Raw genomic sequence first — 24,239 nt, forward strand, 5'->3', positions numbered from 1 at the left:
TGTTCATAGATAGGCAGAACTAACATCATCAAAATGCGATATTACCAAAAGTTCTCTATAGGTTTAATGCAATGCCAATCAAAATCCCAACGACATTTCTTGTAGAAATAGAGAAAGCAATCATGAAATTCATATGGAAAAACAAAAGACCCAGAATAGCAAAAGCAATTCGAAGCAGGAAGTGTGAATCAGGAGGTACAGCGATACCAGATTTCAAACTTTACTACAGAGCAATAGTAACAAAAACAGCATGGTACTGGTACCAAAACAGGCGGGTGGACCAATGGTACAAAATAGAGGACACAGAGACCAATCCACAAAATTACAACTTTCTTATATTTGATAAAGGGGCTAAAAGCATGCAATGGAGGAAGGATAGCATCTTCAACAAATGGTGCTGGGAAAACTGGAAATCCATATGCAACAAAATGAAACTGAATCCCTTTCTCTTGCCATGCACAAAAGTTAACTCAAAATGGATCAAGGAGCTTGATATCAAATCAGAGACATGGCGTCTGATAGAAGAAAAAGTTGGCTACGATCTACATACTGTGGGGTCGGGCTCCAAATTCCTCAATAGGCCACCCATAGCACAAGAGTTAATAACTAGAATCAACAAATGGGACTTACTCAAACTAAAAAGTTTTTTCTCAGCAAAAGAAACAATAAGAGAGGTAAATAGGGAGCCTACATCCTGGGAACAAATCTTTACTCCTCACACTTCAGATAGAGCCCTAATATCCAGAGTATACAAAGAACTCAAAAAATTAGACAATAAGATAACAAATAACCCAATCAACAAATGGGCCAAGGACCTGAACAGACACTTCTCAGAGGAGGACATACAATCAATCAACAAGTACATGAAAAAATGCTCACCATCTCTAGCAGTCAGAGAATGCAAATCAAAACCACCCTAAGATACCATCTCACTCCAGTAAGATTGGCAGCCATTATGAAGTCAAACAACAACAAGTGCTAGAGAGGATGTGGAGAAAAGGGTACACTTGTACATTGCTGGTGGGACTGCAAATTGGTGCAGCAAATTTGGAAAGCAGTATGGAGATTTCTTGGAAAGCTGGGAATGGAACCACCATTTGACCCAGCTATTCCCCTTCTCAGTCTATTCCCTAAAGACCTAAAAAGAGCATGCTACAGGGACACTGCTACATCGATGTTCATAGCAGCACAATTCACAATAGCAAGACTATGGAACCAACCTAGATGCCCTTCAATAGACGAATGGATAAAAAAAAAATGTGGCATTTATACACAATAGAGTATTACTCTGCATTAGAAAATGACAAAATCATTGAATTTGCAGGGAAATGGATGGTATTAGAGCAGATTATGCTAAGTGAAGCTAGCCAATCCCTAAAAAACAAATGCCAAATGTCTTCTTTAATATAAGGAGAGTAACTAAGAACAGAGTAGGGACGAAGAGCATGAGAAGAAGATTAACATTAAACTGGGATGAGGGGTGGGAGGGAAAGGGAGAGAGAAGGGAAACTGCATGGAAATGGAAGGAGACCCTCAGGGTTATACAAAATTACATACAAGAGGAAGTGAGGGGAAAGGGAAAAAAATACAAGGGGGAGAAATGAATTACAGTAGAGGGGGTAGAGAGAGAAGAGGGGAGGGGAGGGGAGGGGAGGGAGGATAGTAGAGGATAGGAAAGGCAGCAGAATACAACAGACACTAGTATGGCAATATGTAAATCAATGGATGTGTAACTGATGTAATTCTGCAATCTGTATACGGGGTAAAAATGGGAGTTCATAACCTACTTGAATCAAAGTGTGAAATATGATATATCAAGAACTATGTAATGTTTTGAACAAACAACAATAAAAATTTAAAAAAAAAAAAGATGAATTATAAAAGCAACACTGAGGGGTCTCCCAGAACACAGATTAGAGTCATGTAGGGGATGAGACTTCAGGTGACAAAGGCATGCCAGTGGAAGCTTGGATTTCTTGTGGTACCCAAGGTAAATAGATTTTTAAGGCATGATAGAATTATTTATGATCATCTCTTAAAGGAAAAAATACCACACAATGGGACTTTCTATACAGTAGAATACAGTAACCACTAGAGTTATTAAGTAGTTGAAATGTGGCTCGTGTGGCATCCTAAAAAAAAAATAAGTGAAGAGAGTTATCAGTCAGCTGTAGGACAATTTTGGGTGACCTAATATGTAGTAATTACAGTTCCTAAAGGAGGAGAGGGACAGAAATTTTAAAAAAGATTAAGAGAAAATAACTGAGAACATTCATAACTTGATGAAAACTATAAACCCTCATACCTAAGAAGTTTTATAAACCAAAAGCACAAGAAACATCATGATAAATTTAATTGAAAGTACATAATCAAGTTACTCTAAACCAGTGATAAAAGAAAAAAAAAACTGGCAGGGGACGCAAATTTACAGAGGGGAAAAATAGGAATGAAGTCAGATATTTTGTTGGAAACAATAAACCAAGAAGAAAATGGAACACAGTCTTTTAAAGTACTGGAAAAATAAAGTTGTCAACCATAATTTCTTTATCTGGTATAACCCTCCAAAGTTAAAACTACTATATGTAGTAAGAATTATGGATTGGATCCTAGAATAGAAAAAGAACATTAGTGGAAAAACTGCTAAAATCCAAATGAAGACTACAGTAACATCAATGATAATGTCTTAGTTCTGATAAATGTACTGTGGATATATAAGATATTAACATTAGGAGACAGAAAGCATTCAATACAAAGGCCAAAAAATGGAGAACAGAAAAAGAAATATGGAACAAACAAACAAAAAAAATAACACGATGATAAATGAAATCCTAACCATATCAATAATCACATTAATTAAACTGCCTAAATACCTAAGTAAAGATATTAGATAGAGATATTGGTAGAGATTATCAGACTGGAAAATAAAGCAAGACTCAACTATCTATGCTCCCTACGGAAGTACACTTGTAAAGACAAATAGGAAAAGACACAACTTATCAAAGAAAGCTGAATAGTCACAATATAACACAACTAGCAACAAGGAAAGCAAACACAAACTCAAGGCCAATACTAAAAGAAAGCCATCCAGTAAAGACAGAAAAATTTCTGCAGGATTCTACGGTATGTAACTATTAATATAACCTGTAATATAAAGAACATTTGAGAAGTTTCTAACAGTTTTCATTTGAAATAAACTGCTAAAAGTTCTAAAATCTTACAGGCATAAATTTTGATGTTGAAAGCTTTAGAGGGAGAAAATCTCCTTATCTTTACAGGTACATTATATAGTAAATGAGATAATCCATTTAGAAAATGTTGAATTGCTTTTTCTAAACATTATGAATGTAGCTGTGTACTTTTTTTTCTTTGCAGTGCTGGGGATGCAACCCAGAGCTTTGTGAATGTAAAGGAAAGTTCTTTACCACTGAGCTACATGCCTAGTCCTGAAGCATATCTTCAATTAGTGTGGTTATGTTAATGTGTAATTCATAGTAGAAAAAAGTTACATTTTTGAAAATGCCAAAGCTTTTATAAACCTTTCTTCTTTCCCAAATACTATAGTTTCCATGCACAGCTTTTACAAATTCAATTTACAGAATGCCTTTACACTGATGTTTGGTAGAAGTTCAGGAATATTACTTTTATGTAAATACCGACTCCCTCCTTTTATCAAGTAATTTTAATTTCCTAGTCCACATAATACTACATCATTCTGTGTCTCTGTAACAATGTGTAGTCTACATAACTTTTTTGTATCTCAAGTGGACATACAACTAAAGTTGAACCAACAATTCTAAAAAGTACAAAACCACTGCTAATTTTTTAGTTTTGTCCCTGGGAATCCAGTAAAATCAGATGACTTGCCTAAAGAGAATAAAATAAGTTAGAGATAGATGAATTTCGCTTTAGGATTATTAATCTTTTTGAAATCCACTAAGAGCATATATAAGGACTAGTAGATTGAAATTTAAAACTAGATGATAAAGGCTTATAGTTCAGAAATGTCTCAAATTTCTCATTATGTATGTAATAGTATTTTTAAAAAAATTTTTTGTAGTTGTTGATAGATGTCTTTTATTCATTTATTTTTATGTGGTGCTGAGGATTGAATCCAGTGCCTCACACATGCTAGGCAAGTGTTCTACCACTGAGCTACAGCCCCAGCCATGTAGTAGTATTTTAATTGGGAAAAAAAAATCAATCCGTGATACTTATATAGTGAAATATAGTTGTCATTTAGTGCTATAATTTGGATCTTAAATGTCCCCTAATGACCCATGTGTTAAAGGATTGGTCCTGGGGCAGGGAGGGCGGGGGGCACTATTGGAAGGTAATGAAATACTTAAGAGGTGGGGCATACTAGAAGTATAGGTCAATGGAGTTGTGCCCTTAAAAGAAGTAAGCAGTTTTGTTCTACCATGTGCTCCTGCCATTATGTGTTGCCTTGACAGAGCCCCAAAACAACAGAGCCAACCCATCATGGACTAGAACCTCCAAAGTTATGATCCCAAAAAAAACACTTCTCTTTATAAGTTGATTATCTCATATATTTGTTATGCTGGCTGCTGCTTAACAAACATAAGCTGTTATATAAGCTGATTCAAAGAACCAAGCACCTCCCCGCAAATCTCCATAGATATAAAATGGCATAGCATTTGCACATAACCTAAACATCTTTCCATATACTTATAAAACATCTCTAGATTATTTACCTAATATAATGTATATGCCATATAAATAGTTTAATCATACTGCATTGTTTAGAGAATAATGATAAGGGAAAAAAATGTCTGTACATGTTTAGACGAGAAAGAAACTTCTACATTTTCAAGTCCCAGATGGTGAGCCCCCTGAATATGAAGGGACAGTTGTATAATAATATTACACAAGGAAACCAACCTATTTGGAAACATGGTTGTAGTAGAAAAAAATATTTTTTCAAATATTTATTCTTAAGTTTTAGATGGACACAATATCTTTATTTTACATTTATGTGGTGCTGAGGATCGAACCCAGTGCCTTGTGGATGTTAGGCGAGCACTCTACCACTGAGCCACAACCCCAGCCCCAAGAAGAAAATTTTATTCTTGTTTCTCTGTCAAATAAATGACAAGACTGCAAAAGGTAGAAATATTCATTGTTTTAAGGAAGATGACAATAAAAAAATTGTACTAGTGACTAGTACATTGATAGTCTGTATATTAACATATGAACTAAATTACTAAACTAAATCACGGTGAATCAATGTTAACAGAAAATATTGAGTAAAAATGGCATTTCTAAGACACCATTTTGAATATTAGGTCATCTTGGAAGCTTTCAATAGTTAAAAGATACTTCACATGTATTGATGTGAAATACGGGAAAATGGCAATACAAAATAATTACAACTTTAGGTATATGGTTTATAATAAATTAAAGAAGAAAAAAAAAAAAGAACGTATGGTAACTTGCTTTCTCCACTGCCCCAAGTACTGGGAATTAAATCTAGGACCTCACAACTACAAATGCTCTACCATTGAGCTAAACCCCAGCCATTTTTATGTTTTGAGACAGTATCTTGCTGAATTTCACATGCCAGCATTGAATTTACAATCCTTGTGTCTCAGCCTCCTGAGTAGCTGGGATTATAGGCATGTGCCACCACACGAGATATAACATGGATTTTAAAATCAGAATTTAGCATAGATAACTATTTTCTTTATTTGGGGGGTGGGGGGGTATGGGGTGGAGTGGCGGGTTCCAGGAATTGAACTATTTTCATCTAAAGGAAAAGAGTCTTAATTATTTCAATAATTAGATTTTTCTGCTTCTAAGAAGACTTCCAATGAAATTAGGATGCACCATTTTGAGAGAATTCTATTATATTATGCAAACATTGTCACTGAGTTTGGTACTTAATACAATTTTAAATTGGACAAATTTATTCTATTCTAGTTAAGTCATAAATGTAAAAATGTAAATTTGCTTTGATCGAAGAATTTTTCTATTAAAGAATAAAGAAAACTAGAGTAGCTACAGTAATACTAGAAAAACTAGATGTCAAGGCTGGGGGTACAGCACAGTGACAGAGCATTTGACTACTATGTATGAGGTCCTGGGTTCAATCTCCAGCTCACAAACAAAAAAGTAGATGTCAGAACTCAGAGTATACCAGTGCTGAAGCTCATTTTAGCTGAGCACGGTGGCGTATGCCTGCAAGCCCAGAGGCTCAGAAGGCTGAGGCAGGAAGGTCACAGTTCAAAATCAGCCTCAGCAACTTAGTGAGGCCCCAAGAAACTTAGCGAGACTCTATCTCAAAATAAACAATAAAAAGGTTTGGGAAAGTGGCTCAGTGGTTAAGTGCTCCTGGGTTCAATCAAAATAAAAGAAAAAAAGGTCATTTCGTAATGATAAAGGGGGGTCAATTAATCAAAAGATAATCTTAAACATTTACACATCTAATGGTAAAACTTCAAAATATATGAAGCAAACACTAATAGAACTAAAAAGAGAAATAGATAAATCTACAATTACAGTCAAAGACTTTAAAAGCCCTGCAAATAGGCAGAAAACCAGTAAGGATACAGTAGACTGAACAACACTAACATCCAGTTAACTTGACTGACATTTATAGAAAGTTCTGTCTAATAATGCTACCTCATATGCACGTTTTTAATAATTTTTTGTGTTTTGTAGTTGTAGATGAACAGAATGTCTTTATTTGTTATGTGGTGCTAAGGATAAAACTCAGTGCCTCAACACACGCTAGGCAAGTGCTCTGCCACTGAGCCACGCCCCAGCCCCCCTCATCTGTACATTTTTATCAATTACACAAAGAATATTTACCAAGATATGGGGCTGGGGATGTGGCTCAAGTGGTAGCGCGCTCGCCTGGCATGCGTGCAGCCCGGGTTCGATCCTCAGCACCACATACAAACAAAGATGTTATGTCCACCGAAAAATAAATAAATAAATATTTAAAAAAAAAAAAAAAAAAAGAATATTTACCAAGATAAATGATATTCTGGGCCATAAGACAAGTTTCAATTGATTTTAAAAGGATTCAAATCATACAAAATACATATGACAAACTAAATTAGAAATCAGTAACCAAAAAAATCTCTAGAGGGCTGGGGATGTGGCTCAAGCAGTAGCGCACTCGCCTGGCATGCGTGCAGCCCGGGTTCGATCCTCAGCACCACATACAAACAAAGATGTTGTGTCCACCGAAAACTAAAAAATAAATATTTTTTAAAAAATCTCTAGAAAATTATCAAATATTTGGAAACTAAATAGCATGCTTCTAAATAACTCATGGCTTGAAAAAGAAATCTAAAGGGAAATTAGAGGGCTAGGAGGGCTAACCCTAATACTTGCCTAGTGCGCAAAAGGCCCTGTTTGCTCTCCAGCACTAAAAAAAGCAAGGAGAGGGGCCAGGGTTTTGACTCAGTGGTAGAGCACTTGCCTAGCATATGTGAGGAACTGAGTTCGATCCCCAGCACACATAAAAATAAAATATGTTAAAAAAAAAAAGCAAGGAGAGGGACCTGAAAAGTGCTCATAGTAGTACTAAACACCCATATTAGGCCTCCAATCACTGCTCTTAGCTTTTACCTTAAGAAACTAAGTGCAGTGGCACATAATTATAATCCCAGAGACTTGGGAGGTAAGGAGAATGCTCACAAGTTTGAGGCTAGCCTCAGCAATTTAATAAGAGGGAGATCATGTCTCAAAATAAAAAATAAAAAGGGCTGAGGAGGGAGCTCAGCGTTAAAAATGTCCTTAGGTTCAATCTCCAGCATGGCAAAAGAAAAAAGAAAGAAAAAGAAACAAACTAGAATCAAAAGAGAAAATTTACCCCAAAGAAATGTACATAAGTGAAACAAAGTAATTTTATATATGTATGTGTATATATATATATATATATATAAAACCAGTGAAAGCAAAGTGCTAATAAGACTAATCAGTATAAAAAAAGAAATTAGGAAGAAAGAGGTGGTATCACTAGTTTTCAAAATGGTTTAGAAAGAAGAAATTCAATAATGTAGTTGAAATGGATGAACTCCTTGAAAGACATGAAGCATCTCAAGAAAAGATAAATTGAATAACCTTATTTTTAATGAAATTGAAACTAGATAATATCCTTTCCAAAGACAACACTTGAAGCTCAGGTGGTTTAATTGGTGAATTCTTTTTAAGAAAGTATAATATCAATTCTACTAAGATTCTTCCAGAACCTAGATGAGATATATCCCAACTGATTCTGAGGACAAAATGGCCTCCAAAATGTTTCTGGTTATCAAAACCAAAAACATTATAAGAAAAAGTATAGATCAAGCCAGATCCAGGAGCACAGGCCTATAATTTTAGGTTATTTGGTAAACTGATGCAGGAGGATAGCAAATTCAAGCCAGCCTTGACAATTTAGCAAGGCACTGTCTCAAAATAAAAAAATAAAAAGGTGCAATGGCTCATCCCTATAATTCCAGAAACTGGGGAGGCTGAGGATAGAGGATTGCAAGTTCCAAGACCAGACTCAGCAACTTAGTGAGGTTCTAAGTAAGACCCTGTGTCAAAATGAAAATTAAAAAGGGCTGTTGATGTAGCCCTGGGTTCAACCTCCAGTACCAAAAAAAAAAAAGGCAGGGCTAGGGCTAAGGCTATAGCTCAGTGATAGTGCCACTGGGTTCAATCCCCAGAGCACTTGAAAAAAAAAAGGAAAAAAAAGCAATCCTGAGCTGGAGCTGGAGGTCAGTGGTAGAGCACTTGCCTAGTATGTATGAAGCACTGGGTTCAATCCTTAGCACCACATAAAAATGAAAACAAATAAAATAAAGGCACTCTGTCCATCTACAATTACAAAAAAAAATTAAAAAAGAAAGCAATCATGAATATAAAGACAAAATCCTAAAAAAAAATTCACAAATCAAATCCAAATCTATTAAAAAGATAATATATCATAAGTAAGTGGAGTGTGTCTCAAAAATGCTGAACAATGTTTGAATGGTTTAACATTCAATGATTAATGTAGTTCACCATATTAACAGACTGAAAAAGAAAACAAGGAGTTCACCACAATACGTGGAGAAAACGCATTTGACAAAACTCAATATCCATTCCTGGTCAAAACTCTCAGCAGTGGTGCATGCCTGTAATCCCAGCAGCTAGGGAGGCTGAGGCAGGAGGATCACAAGTTCAAAGCCAGCCTCAGTAAAAGCAAGGCACTAAGCAACTCAGTGAGACCCTGTCTCTAAATAAAATACAAAATAGGGCTGGGGATGTGGCTCAGTGGCTGAATGTCCTGAGTTCAATTCCTGATACCTGCCCTCCATCCTGCGCCCCCACCCCCACAAAAAAAGAAAAAAAAAAAAAAAAACTCTGAGCAGGCTGAGCATGGTAGTAGTACATGGCTGTAATCCCAGTGACTTGGGAGGCTAAGGCAGGAGGATCACTAGTTCAAAGCCAGCCTCAGAAACTGAGCAAGGCCCCAACCAACTCACCAAGACCCTGTTACTAAATAAAATATTTTTTAAAATGGCTGGGGATGTGGCTCAGTGGTTAAGCACCCCTGGGTTTAATCCCTGGTACCAAAAAAAAAAAAAAAAAAAAAAACTCTCAGCAAACTAGGAACAAAAAAAACTTCTTCAAAATGATAAAGGGCACTGATAGAAAAACCTCCTCCATTTTCAATAACTTCAAATTAATAGTGAAAGACTGGTAGGGCACTTAAACAAAAAAAAGAAACTCAGGTTGGAGGGGGCTGGGGTTGTGGCTTAGTGGTAGAGCTCTTGCCTAGTATATGTGAGGCACTGAGTACGATCCTCAGCACACATAAACATAAATAAACAAAATAAAGGTCCATTGACAACTAAATATGTATACATAAAGAAACCCAAGTTGAAAAGAAAAAAATAAAGTAGGTCATTAATAAATGACCTGATTATAGAAAATAAAATTATCGAAAATATAAAATATAATGGAATCCACAAAAAGAGCTCTAAGAACTAATAAGTTTATAGAAAGTTTGGAGAATACAAGAATACACAAAAATCAATTGTTTATATATTCTAGCAAGAGGCTAACTAAAAATTTATTAAATAACATTTACAACAGCATCAAAATACATGATCCTAAGGATTAAATTTTACTAAAGATATAAAAGATATGTATTCTAAAAACTAGAAATTACTGCTTAAAGGACTATTTACAAAATCTAAAAATATACAGATAAGAGTCTAATATCATACTGCTTAGATGTCAATTTTCCCCAAATTAATCTAAAAATTCAAAACCACTCCAATCAAAATCCCAATGGGTTTTGTGGGTATAGGCCAGTGGTAGAATGGTTACCTAGCTTGCAAAAGGTTCTGGGTTTGATCCCAGCAAAAAACAGATAAATAAAAATAAAATAAAATCTCCCAACAGGGCTTTTACGAAATTGACAAACTGATTCTAAAATTAATATGAAGGCTCACATCTATACAGGAACATAAGTTCAAGTATAGCCTCAGCAATTTGGCAAGACCCTGTCTCAAAATAAAAATAAATAAATATTGTGTGTGTGTGGTGTGTGTGTGTGTGTGTGTGTGTGTGTAACGGGATGAGGATGTAGCTTAGTAGTTGAATATCCCTGGGTTCAATCTCAATACTGGGGGAAAAAAAATTAATAGGAAATGAAATTAATACAGAAATGCAAAGGATCTAGCATACCCAAAAAAACCCTGACCAAAAAAAAAAAAAAAATTAGAAGACTAACACTACTTGGTTTCAAAAATTATTATAAAACTACAAATAATAAAAGCATCATGATAATGACATAAAATAGGCAAAAGATCAGGGAACATAGTCCAGAATAAACCTACATTCATACACGTGACTGATTTTAACAAAGGTACAAGGGCAATGCAGTGAAGAAAGAACAGGCTTTCCAACATACAGACTGGATACAATACACAAAAACACAAAAATGCTCATGGATCTACACCTTATACCATATATAAAAATTAACTTGTAGTGAATAGCATTATCAAATTTCTAGAAGAAAACACAAGAAAAAATATTTGTGATCTTGGGCTAAACAAAGATTTCTTAGATATACCACCAAAAGCACAATCCATAGAAAAACAAATTGGTAATAACAAAGTCATTATAATTAATAATTTCTGTTCTTCACAATACATTGTCAAGATAATGGAAAGAAATGCCAGCACATGATAGATGCCTGTAATCTTAGAAGCTCAGGAGGCTAAGGCAGTAGGATTACAAGTTCAAAAACAGCCTCAGCAACTTAGCAAGGCCCTAAGCAATTTGGCAAGACCCTGTCACTAAATAAAATATTTTTTAAATGGCTGGGGAGGGCTGGGGACATAGCTTAGTTGGTAGAGTGCTTACCTCACATGCACAAGACCCTGGGTTCAATACCCTTAAACTAATTAGTGAATTAATCCCTGATGAGATTAACTGAGTGGTAATAGAGAGGAAGGACACTGAGGTTGTGACTATGGGGTATATATTTGTATCTGGCAAGTGGAGTCTGTCTCTCTTCCTGATCACCATGTGAGTTGCTTTCCTCTGCCACATTCTTCTACCATGATGTTCAGCCTACCTCAAGCCCCAAGGAATGGAGGCAGTCTTTCATGGACCAAGACTTCTGAAACTGTGAGCCCCTAAATAAACCTTTCCTCTTCTAAAATTGGTCAGCTCTTTTAATCACAGCAGAGAAAAAGTTGAATAAAATAGCACTTGACTGCCATGTAAAAGGCCCTGGGTTGGATTCCCAGCACAAAAAAGAAAAAAAAAGAAAGAATTTATTAGCCAAGCATGGTAGCACATGCCTGCAATCCCAGTGGCTCAGGAGGCTGAGGCAGGGAGATCACAGAGTTCAAAGCCAGCCTCAACAACTTAGAGAGGCCCTAAGCAACTCAGCAAGACCCTCTCTCAAAATAAAAAAGGGCTGGGGATGTTGTTTAGTGATTAAGTGCCCCTGAATTCAATCACTGGTACCAAAAAAAAACACCACAAACAAAATTGTGTATTTTAATCTGTAATGTCAATATCTGCAAAAGAATCTGAGGGACTGAGTTCAGTGACAGAGCATGTGTTTATTAGCATGTACAAAAGCCTTAATTTAAACTCAGCTTCAAAAAAGAGTTTCTAAGCTGAGATAAAACATAGTCTTTGCTTTTTTTTTTTAATATTTATTTTTTAGTTGTAGTTGAACACAATACCTTTATTTTGTCTGTTTATTTTTATGTGATGCTGAGGCTTGAACCTAGGCCCTTGCACTTATGAGGTGAGTACTCTACCTCTGAGTCACAAACCCATCCCCATAGTCACTGATTCTATGTTATTTTTTATATAAGAAATACTAAAACTGTACTTTAAAGGCTAAGAAAAGAGGGTGTAGGAGGCAGGAAGATGGTGGAATGTCATGGTCATTACCCTAGGTACACATATGACTGCACATATGTTGTGACACTACATCATGTACAAAGAAATTAAAAGATGTGCTGCAATTGTGTACATCGAAACAAAATGCACTCTGCTGTCATATATACCTAATTTAAATAAATAAATAAATAAATTTTAAAATAAAGGCTAAGAAAAAAATGCCTCTAGGTACACAGTGTGAGCAAATGTTAAAAGTTATACAGACACTGAGATTCCAGAAACTACTCTCTGAAAAAATGGAGAAAAGATGCCACACAGGAATATATCTTTTTCCAGAAGAACAAGAGTTGTCCCCTTTTTTTTTTCTTTTGGATTTACCGTTGTTGTTTTATTTTGTTGTTTTAACACATAAGAATATCAAAAAGGAAAAAACAACTAATAGGTTCTTGTCCACAAAGGTCAGTTAGCTTTATTTCTTGCCAGGCTTAAACTACATCCTGAACATTTATAACGATATCTGTTATCATTTATTGAAGTATCACTGTACGAAATTTTACTTATATTATTCCTAAACAACACAATAATCCTGTAGAGTGTTACTACTCTTATAGGTGAGAAAAAAAGTTCAGAAAGGACAACACAGTAAATGGCAATTCCAACACAATTGGTGAGGTTTATAAAGAGCTTTTCTTTGTTCTCTTAGAAACTTGGGGAGAATAAAACAATAAAAGAATGGACCGACTCAAGTAAAATAACTGCAGAAACAAGTTAGATCAACTGAAGCACTAATGATGTCAGGTTTATACTATCATCTTTACACAAACAAACAAACAAAAAAAAAAATCAGACATGATATTTCCTGACTTATTTTACACCAAGGAACAAGGACATTTTCTGAAAGACACATTCAAATAAGTAAAATAGCACTTACAAGTAAAACTTAAGGTGGGTATTTTCTTTTCTTTTCTTTTTTTTTTTTTAATAAAGAGAGAGAGAGAGAGAATTTTTTTTTTAATATTTATTTTTTAGTTTTCGGCAGATACAACATCTTTGTTTGTATGTGGTGCTGAGGATAGAACCCGGGCCGCACGCATGCTGGCCGCACGCATGCTCGCCTGGCGAGCGCACTACCGCTTGAGCCACATCCCCAGCCTAAGGTGGGTATTTTCTTGAGAGAGCCTAATTGTAAAGGTCAAGCATTAATGATAGGCATTCATAGAAATTCTCTTCCAGGAAATCATGATCCAGTGACAGAAGTGGAAAAATACAGTAGCAATTTAAAATGGTATGACAAATAATACCACAGAATTAGTACAGGTTCTATGGAAGCACAATAGATGGCCAATTGACCTAGTCTTAGAAGACATACAATGAGTCAGGCAGCAAACATCATGTTAAAATTCGAAATGATTTTGCAGGGATTGCGAAGCCAAAGATTTTTAAGCAAATAAGTGCAAAGATCTACAATCTGAATTCTTAAAAGAAAGTTGAAGCTGGGCCTGAAATCCTAACAGCTTGGGATGCTAAGGCAAGAGGACTGCAAGGTCCAGCCTCAACAACTTAGCTAGACCCTGAGCAACTCCGCAAAACCAAAAAAAAAAAGGAAGGAAGAAAGAAAGTTACAATAAATTTAATGAAATGTGTGGAGGAAAATCTGAAGGCAGAAAAGCCAGTTTTAGACTCTTTTACAAAAACCCAAATAACATATGGTCAGGAAAAGAGATGGAAATGGAAAAGAACAGACTTTAGTATCATTTAAGAGGTAAAAACTAAATCATGTAGTGACAAAAGGAATAAAAGATGAAAAGGGTCAAAAAGATGATTCTGAGCTTTATTAGCTTGAGACAAATGAATGGTTCTACTATAAGACAGAAGATACCAGGAGGGGGAAAAAAGAAATCTGGAAGAAACCACAATGATTCAGTTCATTACTTATTGGATGTGATCTACAGGCAGGTGGAAAACTCCAATAAACAAATGGAAATAGGGACTAAAGGAAAGAAGTTAATATCTACAGAGAAGGTAAGTCTTTATGCTTTCCACAATAATAGAAATTTCTATGGTTGTGCTAATACAATAGATATTTGCCTCATGTAGTAGCTTTGTCCACTTGATTGTGACTAGTGCAATATAGGAACTGATTTTTAATTAATTTTAATTAAAATAGCTATAGGCAGTTAATGGCTATTGTACTAGATTACATCTAAAGATTTAATTCACATTTATCTTTTTTTTTTTTAATTCTAGAGATCAAATCTAAGACTTTGCACCTACTAGTATTCTACTATTAAGCTGTATCTCAGGTGCATTCACATTTTCTTTCTTTCAATTTCCCGACACACAAAAGATTAAGATTTCTAATTGATTTAACTTATTCCAACAGTTGTAAAATATTCCATTAGGTTAAAATATATTATGAAATTATAATCCATCCTCTGCCAAACAACATAATTACTTTCTTTTAAGTAATTCATAATTCCATTTACAAATCATATGAAACTGAATAACAATTGCCTGGTCTTGGCAAGTTAGCATGAAAGTACAACTACAAAACAAACCATACATGTGTAAAGAGGCTTAATTTCAGCTGAGCGTAGTGGTGCACACCTGTAATCCTAAACTGAGGCAGTAGAATCCCAGGTTTGAGGTTAGCCTCAGCAACTTAGCCAGGCCCTAAACAACTTAGCAAGATCCTATCTCAAAATAAAAAATAAATAGGGCTGGGATGTGGTTCAGTGGTTAAGGTTAAGTACCTCTAGGTTCAATCCCCAGTACCAAAAAAAGGGGCGGGGGGGGGGGGGAGGCTTAATTTGAAACCTACAACTTCAAACTACTGACCTCTCCATCACTATCAGATATCACAATGAATGCATCCTCAAGTCTAAGCTTCCTCTTCACACTGACAGAACTGGTAGCTTCAGCATCCTTCTTCTCCAGGTTTTCAGATTCAGAGGCTTCTTTAACTTTTTTCTTTCTGCGTGGCATCGTTTTATCTGAAATACAAGGTCAAATAATTTACTTGAAGTATAAATTTCCTCGAAGTGATTCAATTTGGTCATGTAAAATAAAAAGATATTCATCCTACAAGTAAAAACTGGATTTCAGAACTTTTCTACTACTCATTAAAAATTACATTCTTTTCAGGGCTGGGGTTGTGGCTCAGTGGTAGACTGCTTGCTTCGCACATTTGAGGACCTGGGTTTGATGCTCTGCACACCATTAAAAAATAAAGTGAAATAAAAATTATATTCTTTTCTATAGAGAAAAAATACACACACAAATCTTGTTTCTGTGAAGTTTCAATAGCAATAATATAACAATACTATATTATTATACATTAGCTTAGATAACTAATTTTCTAAACTACACATTAATAATTTGCCTAAAAAATATTTTTTAAAATACCAATGTCTCAACCAAGCATGGTGGCTCACACCTGTAATCCCAGCTATTCAGGAAATTAAAGCAGGAGGATTACAAATTTGAGGGTAGCCAGGCACAGTGGCACATGCCTGTAATTCCAGCCAACAGAGAGGCTGACTCAGGAGGACCACAAGTTCAAAATCAGCCTCAGCAACTTAGCTAGACCCTAAGCAATTTAGCAAGACCCTATCTCAAAATGAAAAATAAAAAGAGCTGGAGATGTAGCTCAGTGGTAAAGTGCCCCCGGGTTCAATCCTCAGTATCTAAAAAAAAAAAAAAGCTGGCAACGTAATGTTGTCACATGTGAAGCCCTAAGGTCTAATCTCTAGTACACCCCAAAAAATTAAACTTATTAAATTTAATTTAAAAGATATAATAAAAAGCAAACAAAATTTTAAAAATAAAAAATTAAAGTTTTTTAAATGTTTTTTTTTTTAATTTTTAATTAAAAAATAAGAGGGGCTGGGATTGTGGCTCAGCAGTAGAGTGTTCACCTAGCACATTCGAGGCCTGGGTTCGATCTTCAGCACCACATAAAAATAAATAAATAAAGGTATTGTGTCCAACTATAACTAAAAAATTATTAATTAATTAATTAATAAAATAAGAGTTGGGCATGCAGCTCAGTGATAGGGCACTTAACTAGCATGCTTGAGGCCCTGGGTTCAATAACCAATAGCCAAAAAAAAAGATTCAACTTAACAAAGGGATTCTACCAAAAATCCACAGTTAATACTCTAATATATTTAAAAGCAAAAGCTTAATCCTTCCTCTTTAAGACAAAGAACAGGGGGGAGGGAAGAATAGAAATTCACTGGATTAGACAAAGGTGAACAAAGGGAAGAAAGAAGATGGGAATAAGAAAGACAGTAGAATGAATCAGACGAAACTTTCCTATATGACCAATAAAACTCCACATCATGTACAACCACAAGAATGGGATCCTAATTAGAATAAGTTATGCTCCATGTATGCATAATATGTCAAAATACACTCTATTATCATGAATATATAAAAAGAATTTTTTAAAAAAGAGCAAAACAAGAATGTTTGCTTTCACTAGATACCATAGTATAGTCCTGTAATCCCAGCTACTTTAGAGGTTAAGGCAAGAAGATTGTGAACTGGAGGTCCTCTTGGGCAATATAAGGATATTCCATCTCAAAAAAAAAAAAAAGTACAGTGGTACACATCTGTAATCCCAGTTACTAGGAAGGTTGGGACAGGAGAATGGCAAGTTCAAAGTCATCCTAGACAACGTAGTAAGACTGTGTCTCAAAATAAAAATTTTTTAAAGGCTGGGGATGTAGATCAATGCTAGAGAGCCCCTGAATTCAATCTCCAGTACCACCCACTGCAAATGAAAACCAGAAAAACAATCTCTAGGGCTGGGGGTTATGGCTCAGAGGCAGAGCGCTCACCTAACATGTGTGAGGCCCTGGGTTCGATCCTCAGCACCACATAAAAAATAAAGGTATTGTATTCAATTACAAGTAAAAAATAAATATTAAAAAAAAATCTCTACTTTTATCACTGAAAATTATAGTGAAGGTTCTAAGCAGGTTAATTAGAGAAGAAGAAATAAAAGGCATTCAAATTAGGAAGAAGTAAAACTATTAACCACTTGAAGATGACATGATCATGTTTAAAAAACAAACAAAGAAACAAACAAAAACCACTAGTGAATTCCCTAAAAAAACAACTAAAGAACAAGTTCAACAAAGTTGCAGGATACAAGATCAATCAATATAAAAAACCCAATTACACTGCTATACACTAGTAATAATCCAAATTTAAATTTTAAAAATTCCATTTCTAATAGCACCTAAACCAATAAAGTCCTTAAGAATACATTAAAAAAAAAAGAAAGAAAGAAAGTTCAAGACTTAGAACTAAAAACTTAAAACAATACTGAAAGAGGCTGGGAACATAGCTCAGTTGTAGAATGCTTGCCTAGCAAGTATCACCAGGTCCACCAAATACAAACAAACAAAACACACACACACACACACACACACACACACATTTGAAAGAAAATAAAGGAGATCTAAACAAATGCAAAGCCCTCACATGTTCATGAAGTGGAAAGACTTGTCACTATAAATATGGAAATACTTTCCAAATTGTTCTACAGATACAACATAATCCCTAATAAAATTCCAGTTTGGGGCTGGGGTTGTGGCTCAGCAGTAAAGCACTTGCCTAGCATGTGTGAGGCACTGGGTTCCATTCTCAGTACCGCATCTAAATAAATAAAATAAAAGTCCATTGACAACAAAACAATATTTTTTTAAAAATCCCAGTCTGCTTTTTTGTGGAAATAAGATAAGCTGATCTTAAAATTCATTTGGAAATGAAAGGGTCCCAGAATAGCTAAAGCAATCCTTGGGGTGGGGAGCAAACTTTGAGTTGGAGTACTCAAACATCCCAATGCCAAAACTTACTGCAAAGCCACAGTTGCCAAGACTATATTCACACACCTGCATTGACACAAAGACAGATAAATGGATCAATGGGATAGAACTGAGATTGTAGAAACCCAAACATTTACTGTTAACTAATTTTATATTGCAGTAACATGATAATTCAATGGAGAAATAGTCTTTTCAATAAATGATACACATAAAAAGAAAATGAAATTGGACCCATCTTACACACACATAAAAATTGTGTAAACTGAATCAAAGACTTAAATGTAGGAACAAAATCTATAAAACTCTTTTAAGAGAAAATTCAGGGCTGGGGTTGTAGCTCAGTGGTAGAGCACTTGCCTAGCATATGGAGGAACTGGGTTTGATTCTCAGCACCACATATAAATAAATAAAATAAAGGTCCGGGCTGGGGTTGTGGCTCAGTGGTAGAACAAGGTCCTGGGTTCGATCCTCAGCACCACATAAAATAAATAAATAAAATAAAGGTATTGTGTCCAACTACAAAAAAAAAAAAATTATAATAAATAAATAAATAATAAAGGTTCATCAACAACTAAAAATTTTTTTTAAAAAGAGAAAATTCATCATAAAACTTTTGTCACATTTGATAGCCAATACTATATTAAATATGACACCAAAATTACAATAAAAGAAATAGAAAAATCAGACCTGATCTAAATTAAAAACCATTATGCTTCAAACCATAAAGCATCAAGAAAGTAAAAAAGGGCTGGGGATGTGGCTCAAGCGGTAGCGCGCTCGCCTGGCATGCGTGCGGCCCGGGTTCGATCCTCAGCACCACATACAAACAAAGATGTTGTGTCTGCCGAAAACTAATAAATAAATATTAAAATTCTCTCTCTATCGCTCTCTCCTCTCTTTAAAAAAAATAAAATAAAAAAAAAATAAAGGACACTTGCAACGCCATAGTAAAAAAGCAAATAACCCAACTAAAAAATGGGATAAGCACATGAATAAACATTTCTCCAAAGAAGATATACAAATGACTATAGCACATAAAAGATGTTCAACATTATTAGACACTGTGAAATACGAGATACCACTTCACACTATGACGACTATGAAAAGAAAAATAACAAGTACTGGTAAGAATGTAGATAAATTAGAATCTAGTACACTGATGGGAATGTAAGATGCAGCTGCTGTAAAGTAATGAAGTGTTTATTGATTCATGAACCTTGAAAACACCACACTAAGTGAAAGAAAACAGACACAAAAAACACATTGTTAAGATTCCATTTACATAAAATATCCAGAATAGGAAATCCACTGAGACAAAAAGTAGACTAGTGATAGGGTTAGGGAAAGGAAAATGTAAAACTGTTTTTAACAGCTATGGGTTTTCTTTTGGGGTTAATGATAAAGTTCTGTAAAAAAGAAAATGGTAAAGATTGTACAACACTGTCTATATAATGGCAGAGTGCTTGCCTCACGTGTGTGAGGCATTGGGTTCGAGCCTCAGCACCACATAAATAAATAAAATAAAGGCATGTGTCCATCTACAACTAAAAAAAAAAAAAAAAAAAAAAAAAAGCCACTAAATTATACACTCCAAATGGCTAAAATTGTAGATTTTATGTTGTGAATTTTACTTCAGTTTTTAAAAGTGGATCCCCAATTTATTTTTACAACCACAACAAAGAATCAGACTCAAATATTTAAACAGAACAATCTTAACTTTGTTACTAACTTTCAAATCTATTAACTATTCCATTATTCCTAAGGGAGCTACTATATATTATCACAAGTCTGCTTAATCTTAGCATTAAGATCTTTCTACCAAAACTACTTCAGGGATAAAAGACTGTAAATTGAGAGATGCCAATAAAATAGTATACACCCAGATGCTGCCAAGTGACAAAATTATTCCATATATGAATACAAGCATAAATATGAATAAAAATTTTAAATTGATATATGAAAATCATATTAATGGAGTACCACGTAATGTTTCAATACACATACATTGTGTAATGTTTAAATCAGGTTGATATATCTATTTCCTCAAATATTTATCACTTCTTTATGGTAAAAACTTTCAAAACCCTGTCTTCTAACATTTTGTACGTTTTTATTATCTATAGTCACTCTACTATGCAACAGTACACTAAAGCTTCTTGTTCCTGTCTCTTAATAACCCAGATATCAACCTTTCCTCATTCCTCCCACCCTTCACTCTCCCAGCCTCTGGAAACCACCATTCCACTCTCAACTTTCTCTGAAATCAACATTCTTTTTTTTAATTCCACATGAGTGAAATCATATGGTACTTGTCTTTCTGTGCCAGGTTTATTTCACTTAACATAAAGGTCTCAGTTCTACAGTGTTGTCACAAACCACAGAGTTTCATTCATCTTTATGACTGAATAGTATTCTATTGTATGCTCTACAGGTTGCTTCCATTTCTTGGCTATTACTGCAATGAACATGAGAGTACAGAACTCTCTTCAACATAATGATTTCATTTCCTTTGGATATATATCCAGGAATGGGATTGCTAAATCATATAAAGGTTCTGTTTTTAATTTTTTGAGGAATTTTCATACTGTTTTGCTGTGGTGCTGAGTATTGAACCCAGGACTTCAAACTTGCTAGGCAAGGATTCTACCATTGAGTTACATGCCCAGTCCCCCAACCATACTGATTTCCATAATAGCTGTTATAATTTACATTCCCACAACACGAGTTTCTTTTCTCCACATCTTTTGATGTCTCTTTCTTCAAGTGCTGGGGATGGAACTCAGGGCCTCATTCATGCTAGGCAAACATTCTACCACTGAGGTACACCTCCAGTCCCTGTTTTTTATCTTTTCATTCTTACTGGGGGTAAAAATGATATCTCATTGTGGTTTTGGCTTTCCTTTAGCTGATGATTAATAATGAACATTTTTTTCCATATACCAATTGGCATTGGTATGTCTTCTTTCGAGAAACATCTATTTAACTCTATTACCCCTTTTTAAATAAGGTTAATATGGTTTTTTGCTTGTTCCTTATATGAGTATTGACTCCTTGTCAGATATAGTTTGCAAATATTTTCTCCCATTCTGCAAGTTATCTCTTCACTCTGTTGTTTCTTTTGCTGTGCTGAAACTTCTTAATTTGATGTAATCCCATTGTCTATGTTTGCTTTCCGCTTCTTGTGTTTTGGGGATCTTGTCCCAAAACAATTCTTGCTTATTTCAAGGTCCTAAATTGTTTCCTTTAGGTTTTCTTCTAATAATCATAGTTTCAGGTCTCATGTTAAAGAATTTAATTCATTTTTAGTTGATTTTTGAAACTGTAAGAGATAGGAATCTAGTTTCATTCTTTGGCAAGTAGATATCCAATTTTCCCAGCATCATTTATCGAAGACTGTTTTTGCCAAAATTCATGTTCTTAACACTTTTGTCAAAATATGATTGGTTGTAGATATGTGGATTTACTTCTAGGTTCTCTATTCATTAGTTGACATGTCTCTTTTGTTTTTTCCCAAAAATATCTTGCCCCCCAACCATATTATTATTATTTGGTGGGGGGGGTAGTGGAAATTAAACCCAGGAATGTTTAACCAGAGCCATATCCCCAGCCTTCCCCCCCGCCAGACAGGGTCTCACTAAGTTGCTTAGGGCCTTGCTAAATTGATAAGGCTGGCTTAAGACTTGTGATCCTCCTGCCTCAGCCTTCAGAGTCACTGGGATTATGCGCCGCCACACCTGGCTTCACCTTTATGTTTTTACTACTACAGCTTTGTTGCATATTTTGAAGTCAGATAGTAAAATGCTTCCTGCTTTGTTCTTTTTGCTCAAGATGGCTCTGGCTATTTAGAGTATTTTGTGATTTCATACAAATTTTAGGATTTTTTTTCTAGTTCTGTGAAGAATGTCATTAGTATTTTCATAGATTGTACTGAATCAATCTGTAGATTGCTTTGGGTAGTATGGATATTTTAATATTGATCCGTCTAATCCAGGAACACTGAATTTTATTCCACATTTCTATGTCCTCTTCAACTTCTTTCATCAATGTTTTATAGGTATCATTGTAGAAGTCTTTCACCTCGCCAGGCATGGTGGCACATGCCTGTAATCCCAGCAGCTTGGGAGGCTAAAGCAGGAGGATCAGCAACCTAGCAAGGTCCTAACCAACTCAGTGAGACCCTATCTATAAATAAAATGTAAAAAAGAGCTGCAGTTGGGACTCAACAGTTAAGTGCCCCTAGGTTTAATCCCCAGTAACCAAAAAAAAAAAAAAGGTTTTCACCTCTTTGAATTTATTTGATTTCTCAACAATTGTTGGTGTATAAAAAAAGCTACTGATTTCTATACACTGATTTGTATCCTGCAACTTTGTTGAGTACATTTATTAGTTCTAATAGTTTTTTAGTGGAGTTTTAGGGGTTTTCTAAATATAAGATCATATCATCTGCAAATAGTGACAATTTGTAGCTGGTGCAGTGGCATGTGTGTATAATCCTGGTCACTTGGGAGACTGAGGCAGGATGATCACAAGTTTAAGGCCAGCCTCAGCAATTTAGAGCTCTCCTGGGTTCAATGCCCCAATAGCAAAAAAAAAAAAAAAAAGTGACAATTTGACTTCTTTTCCAATCTGGATGTCCTTTCTTTTTCTTGACTGCTTGTTCTGGCAAGCATTATGTTGAATAAAAGTGATGAAAGTGAGCATTTTTGTCTTGTTTCAGATCTAACCTTTCAGAAAACAAAACTGTTAGCTTATTATAAATAACCTTTATTATATTTAGGTGCATTCCTGTCAAGAGCCATCCATGGACTATGTGTGGACCAAACCAGCATAGCAGCCAGTGAATAGGAAAATCTGGTATGTGGGAACTTCCAGTGGTAATCCTTATGGTTAAGACCACCCAGATACATGTGAATTTCTATTCAGTTTCTGCCAGGTCCCACAAAGCACGGGAGATGAGCTGACCTGCTGTAGCCACAAAGATGGGTACAGCTTCCCAAGATGCTAATCATGGCTGCAAGACACCATGAAGCAAGACTCCACCCTGAAACCTTATCCCTGCCTTTGATGTACTCTCTTAAATAAACCACTAGAGCCATTTTTTAATTGTTCAGCTCCAGCTCCTGTGTGGGCTGGACCTATCAGGCACTCCATGCCTTTCAAAACTAATGCTTTGTCTTATTTCTTCACTAAATATTTCAGACTTTATTTTCTCAGGTGGCTTATCCCCTACTTAACAGGAAAAATTACGCTGGTGAGGTGGTGGCCACCTTGCGATACATCCCTTCTACACCCAATTTGTTTAACATTATATAGCATGTTGTTCGTACTTCATTATGTTGATATGGTGTCTCGTATTCATCAACTTGCATACATTAACCATCCTTGTATCTCTAGGATGAATCCTACTTGTTATGTACAATAATCTTTTTTTTTTTTTTCCAGCGCTGGGATTGAACCCAGGTGCATCCTACCACTAAGCTACATCCCCAGCCCTTTTAACTTGTTTTGAGACAAAGTCTCACTAAGCACTAAGTTTCAGATGCTAACCTCAAACTGTCAGTTCTTCTACCCCAGTCTTCGGAGTGCTAGGATAACAGGCATGCATCACTGCTCCCAGAAAACAATCTTCTTAATGTGCTGTCAGATTCAGTTTGCTAGTCCTTTGTTGAAGATTTTGGGTCCTTTATTCATCAAGGATATTGGCAAGCAATTTCTTTTTTTGTTGTGTTCTTATCTGGTTTTGGTATTAGGATAATGCTGACCTTGTAGAATGTGCTTGGAAGCATTCCTTACTCTTCTATTTTTGGAATAACTTGAGAAAAACTGATATTAATTCTTCCTTATGTTTGGTAGAATTCAGCAGTGAATCCCTCTGATCCTGTGCTTTTCTTTGATGACAGACTTTTATTACTGGTTCAATCTCATTCCTTGTTAATGATGCATTCAGGTTTTCTATTTCTTCATGATTCAGTCTTGATAAGGAGTTAAGTGTTTAGGAATCTATCCATTTCTACTAGGCTATCCAAAATA

The 24,239-nt window shown here is 35.3% G+C and overlaps 1 protein-coding gene across 6 annotated transcripts in view; it reads right to left on the reverse strand.

Moving 5' to 3' along the window:
• The window catches only part of Uimc1 (ubiquitin interaction motif containing 1), a 134,583-nt gene that overhangs the window by 91,011 nt on the left and 19,333 nt on the right, over positions 1-24,239 (reverse strand). For 3 of the 6 annotated variants that reach the window (XM_058586619.1, XM_058586617.1, XM_058586618.1), the window contains exon 2: positions 15,211-15,365. The exons of the other annotated variants lie outside the window; for them this stretch is intronic. In XM_058586619.1, the coding sequence (XP_058442602.1) occupies positions 15,211-15,357 (147 nt within the window). In that variant the 5' untranslated portion in view covers positions 15,358-15,365. The remainder of the gene's footprint in view (positions 1-15,210; positions 15,366-24,239) is intronic. 6 annotated transcript variants of the gene reach the window in all.

This window comes from Marmota monax, unplaced genomic scaffold (genome assembly GCF_021218885.2).
Source record: "Marmota monax isolate L192 unplaced genomic scaffold, Marmota_monax_Labrador192_F-V1.1 WCK01_AAM20220418_F8-fsc00196, whole genome shotgun sequence".
Lineage (NCBI taxonomy): Eukaryota > Metazoa > Chordata > Mammalia > Rodentia > Sciuridae > Marmota > Marmota monax.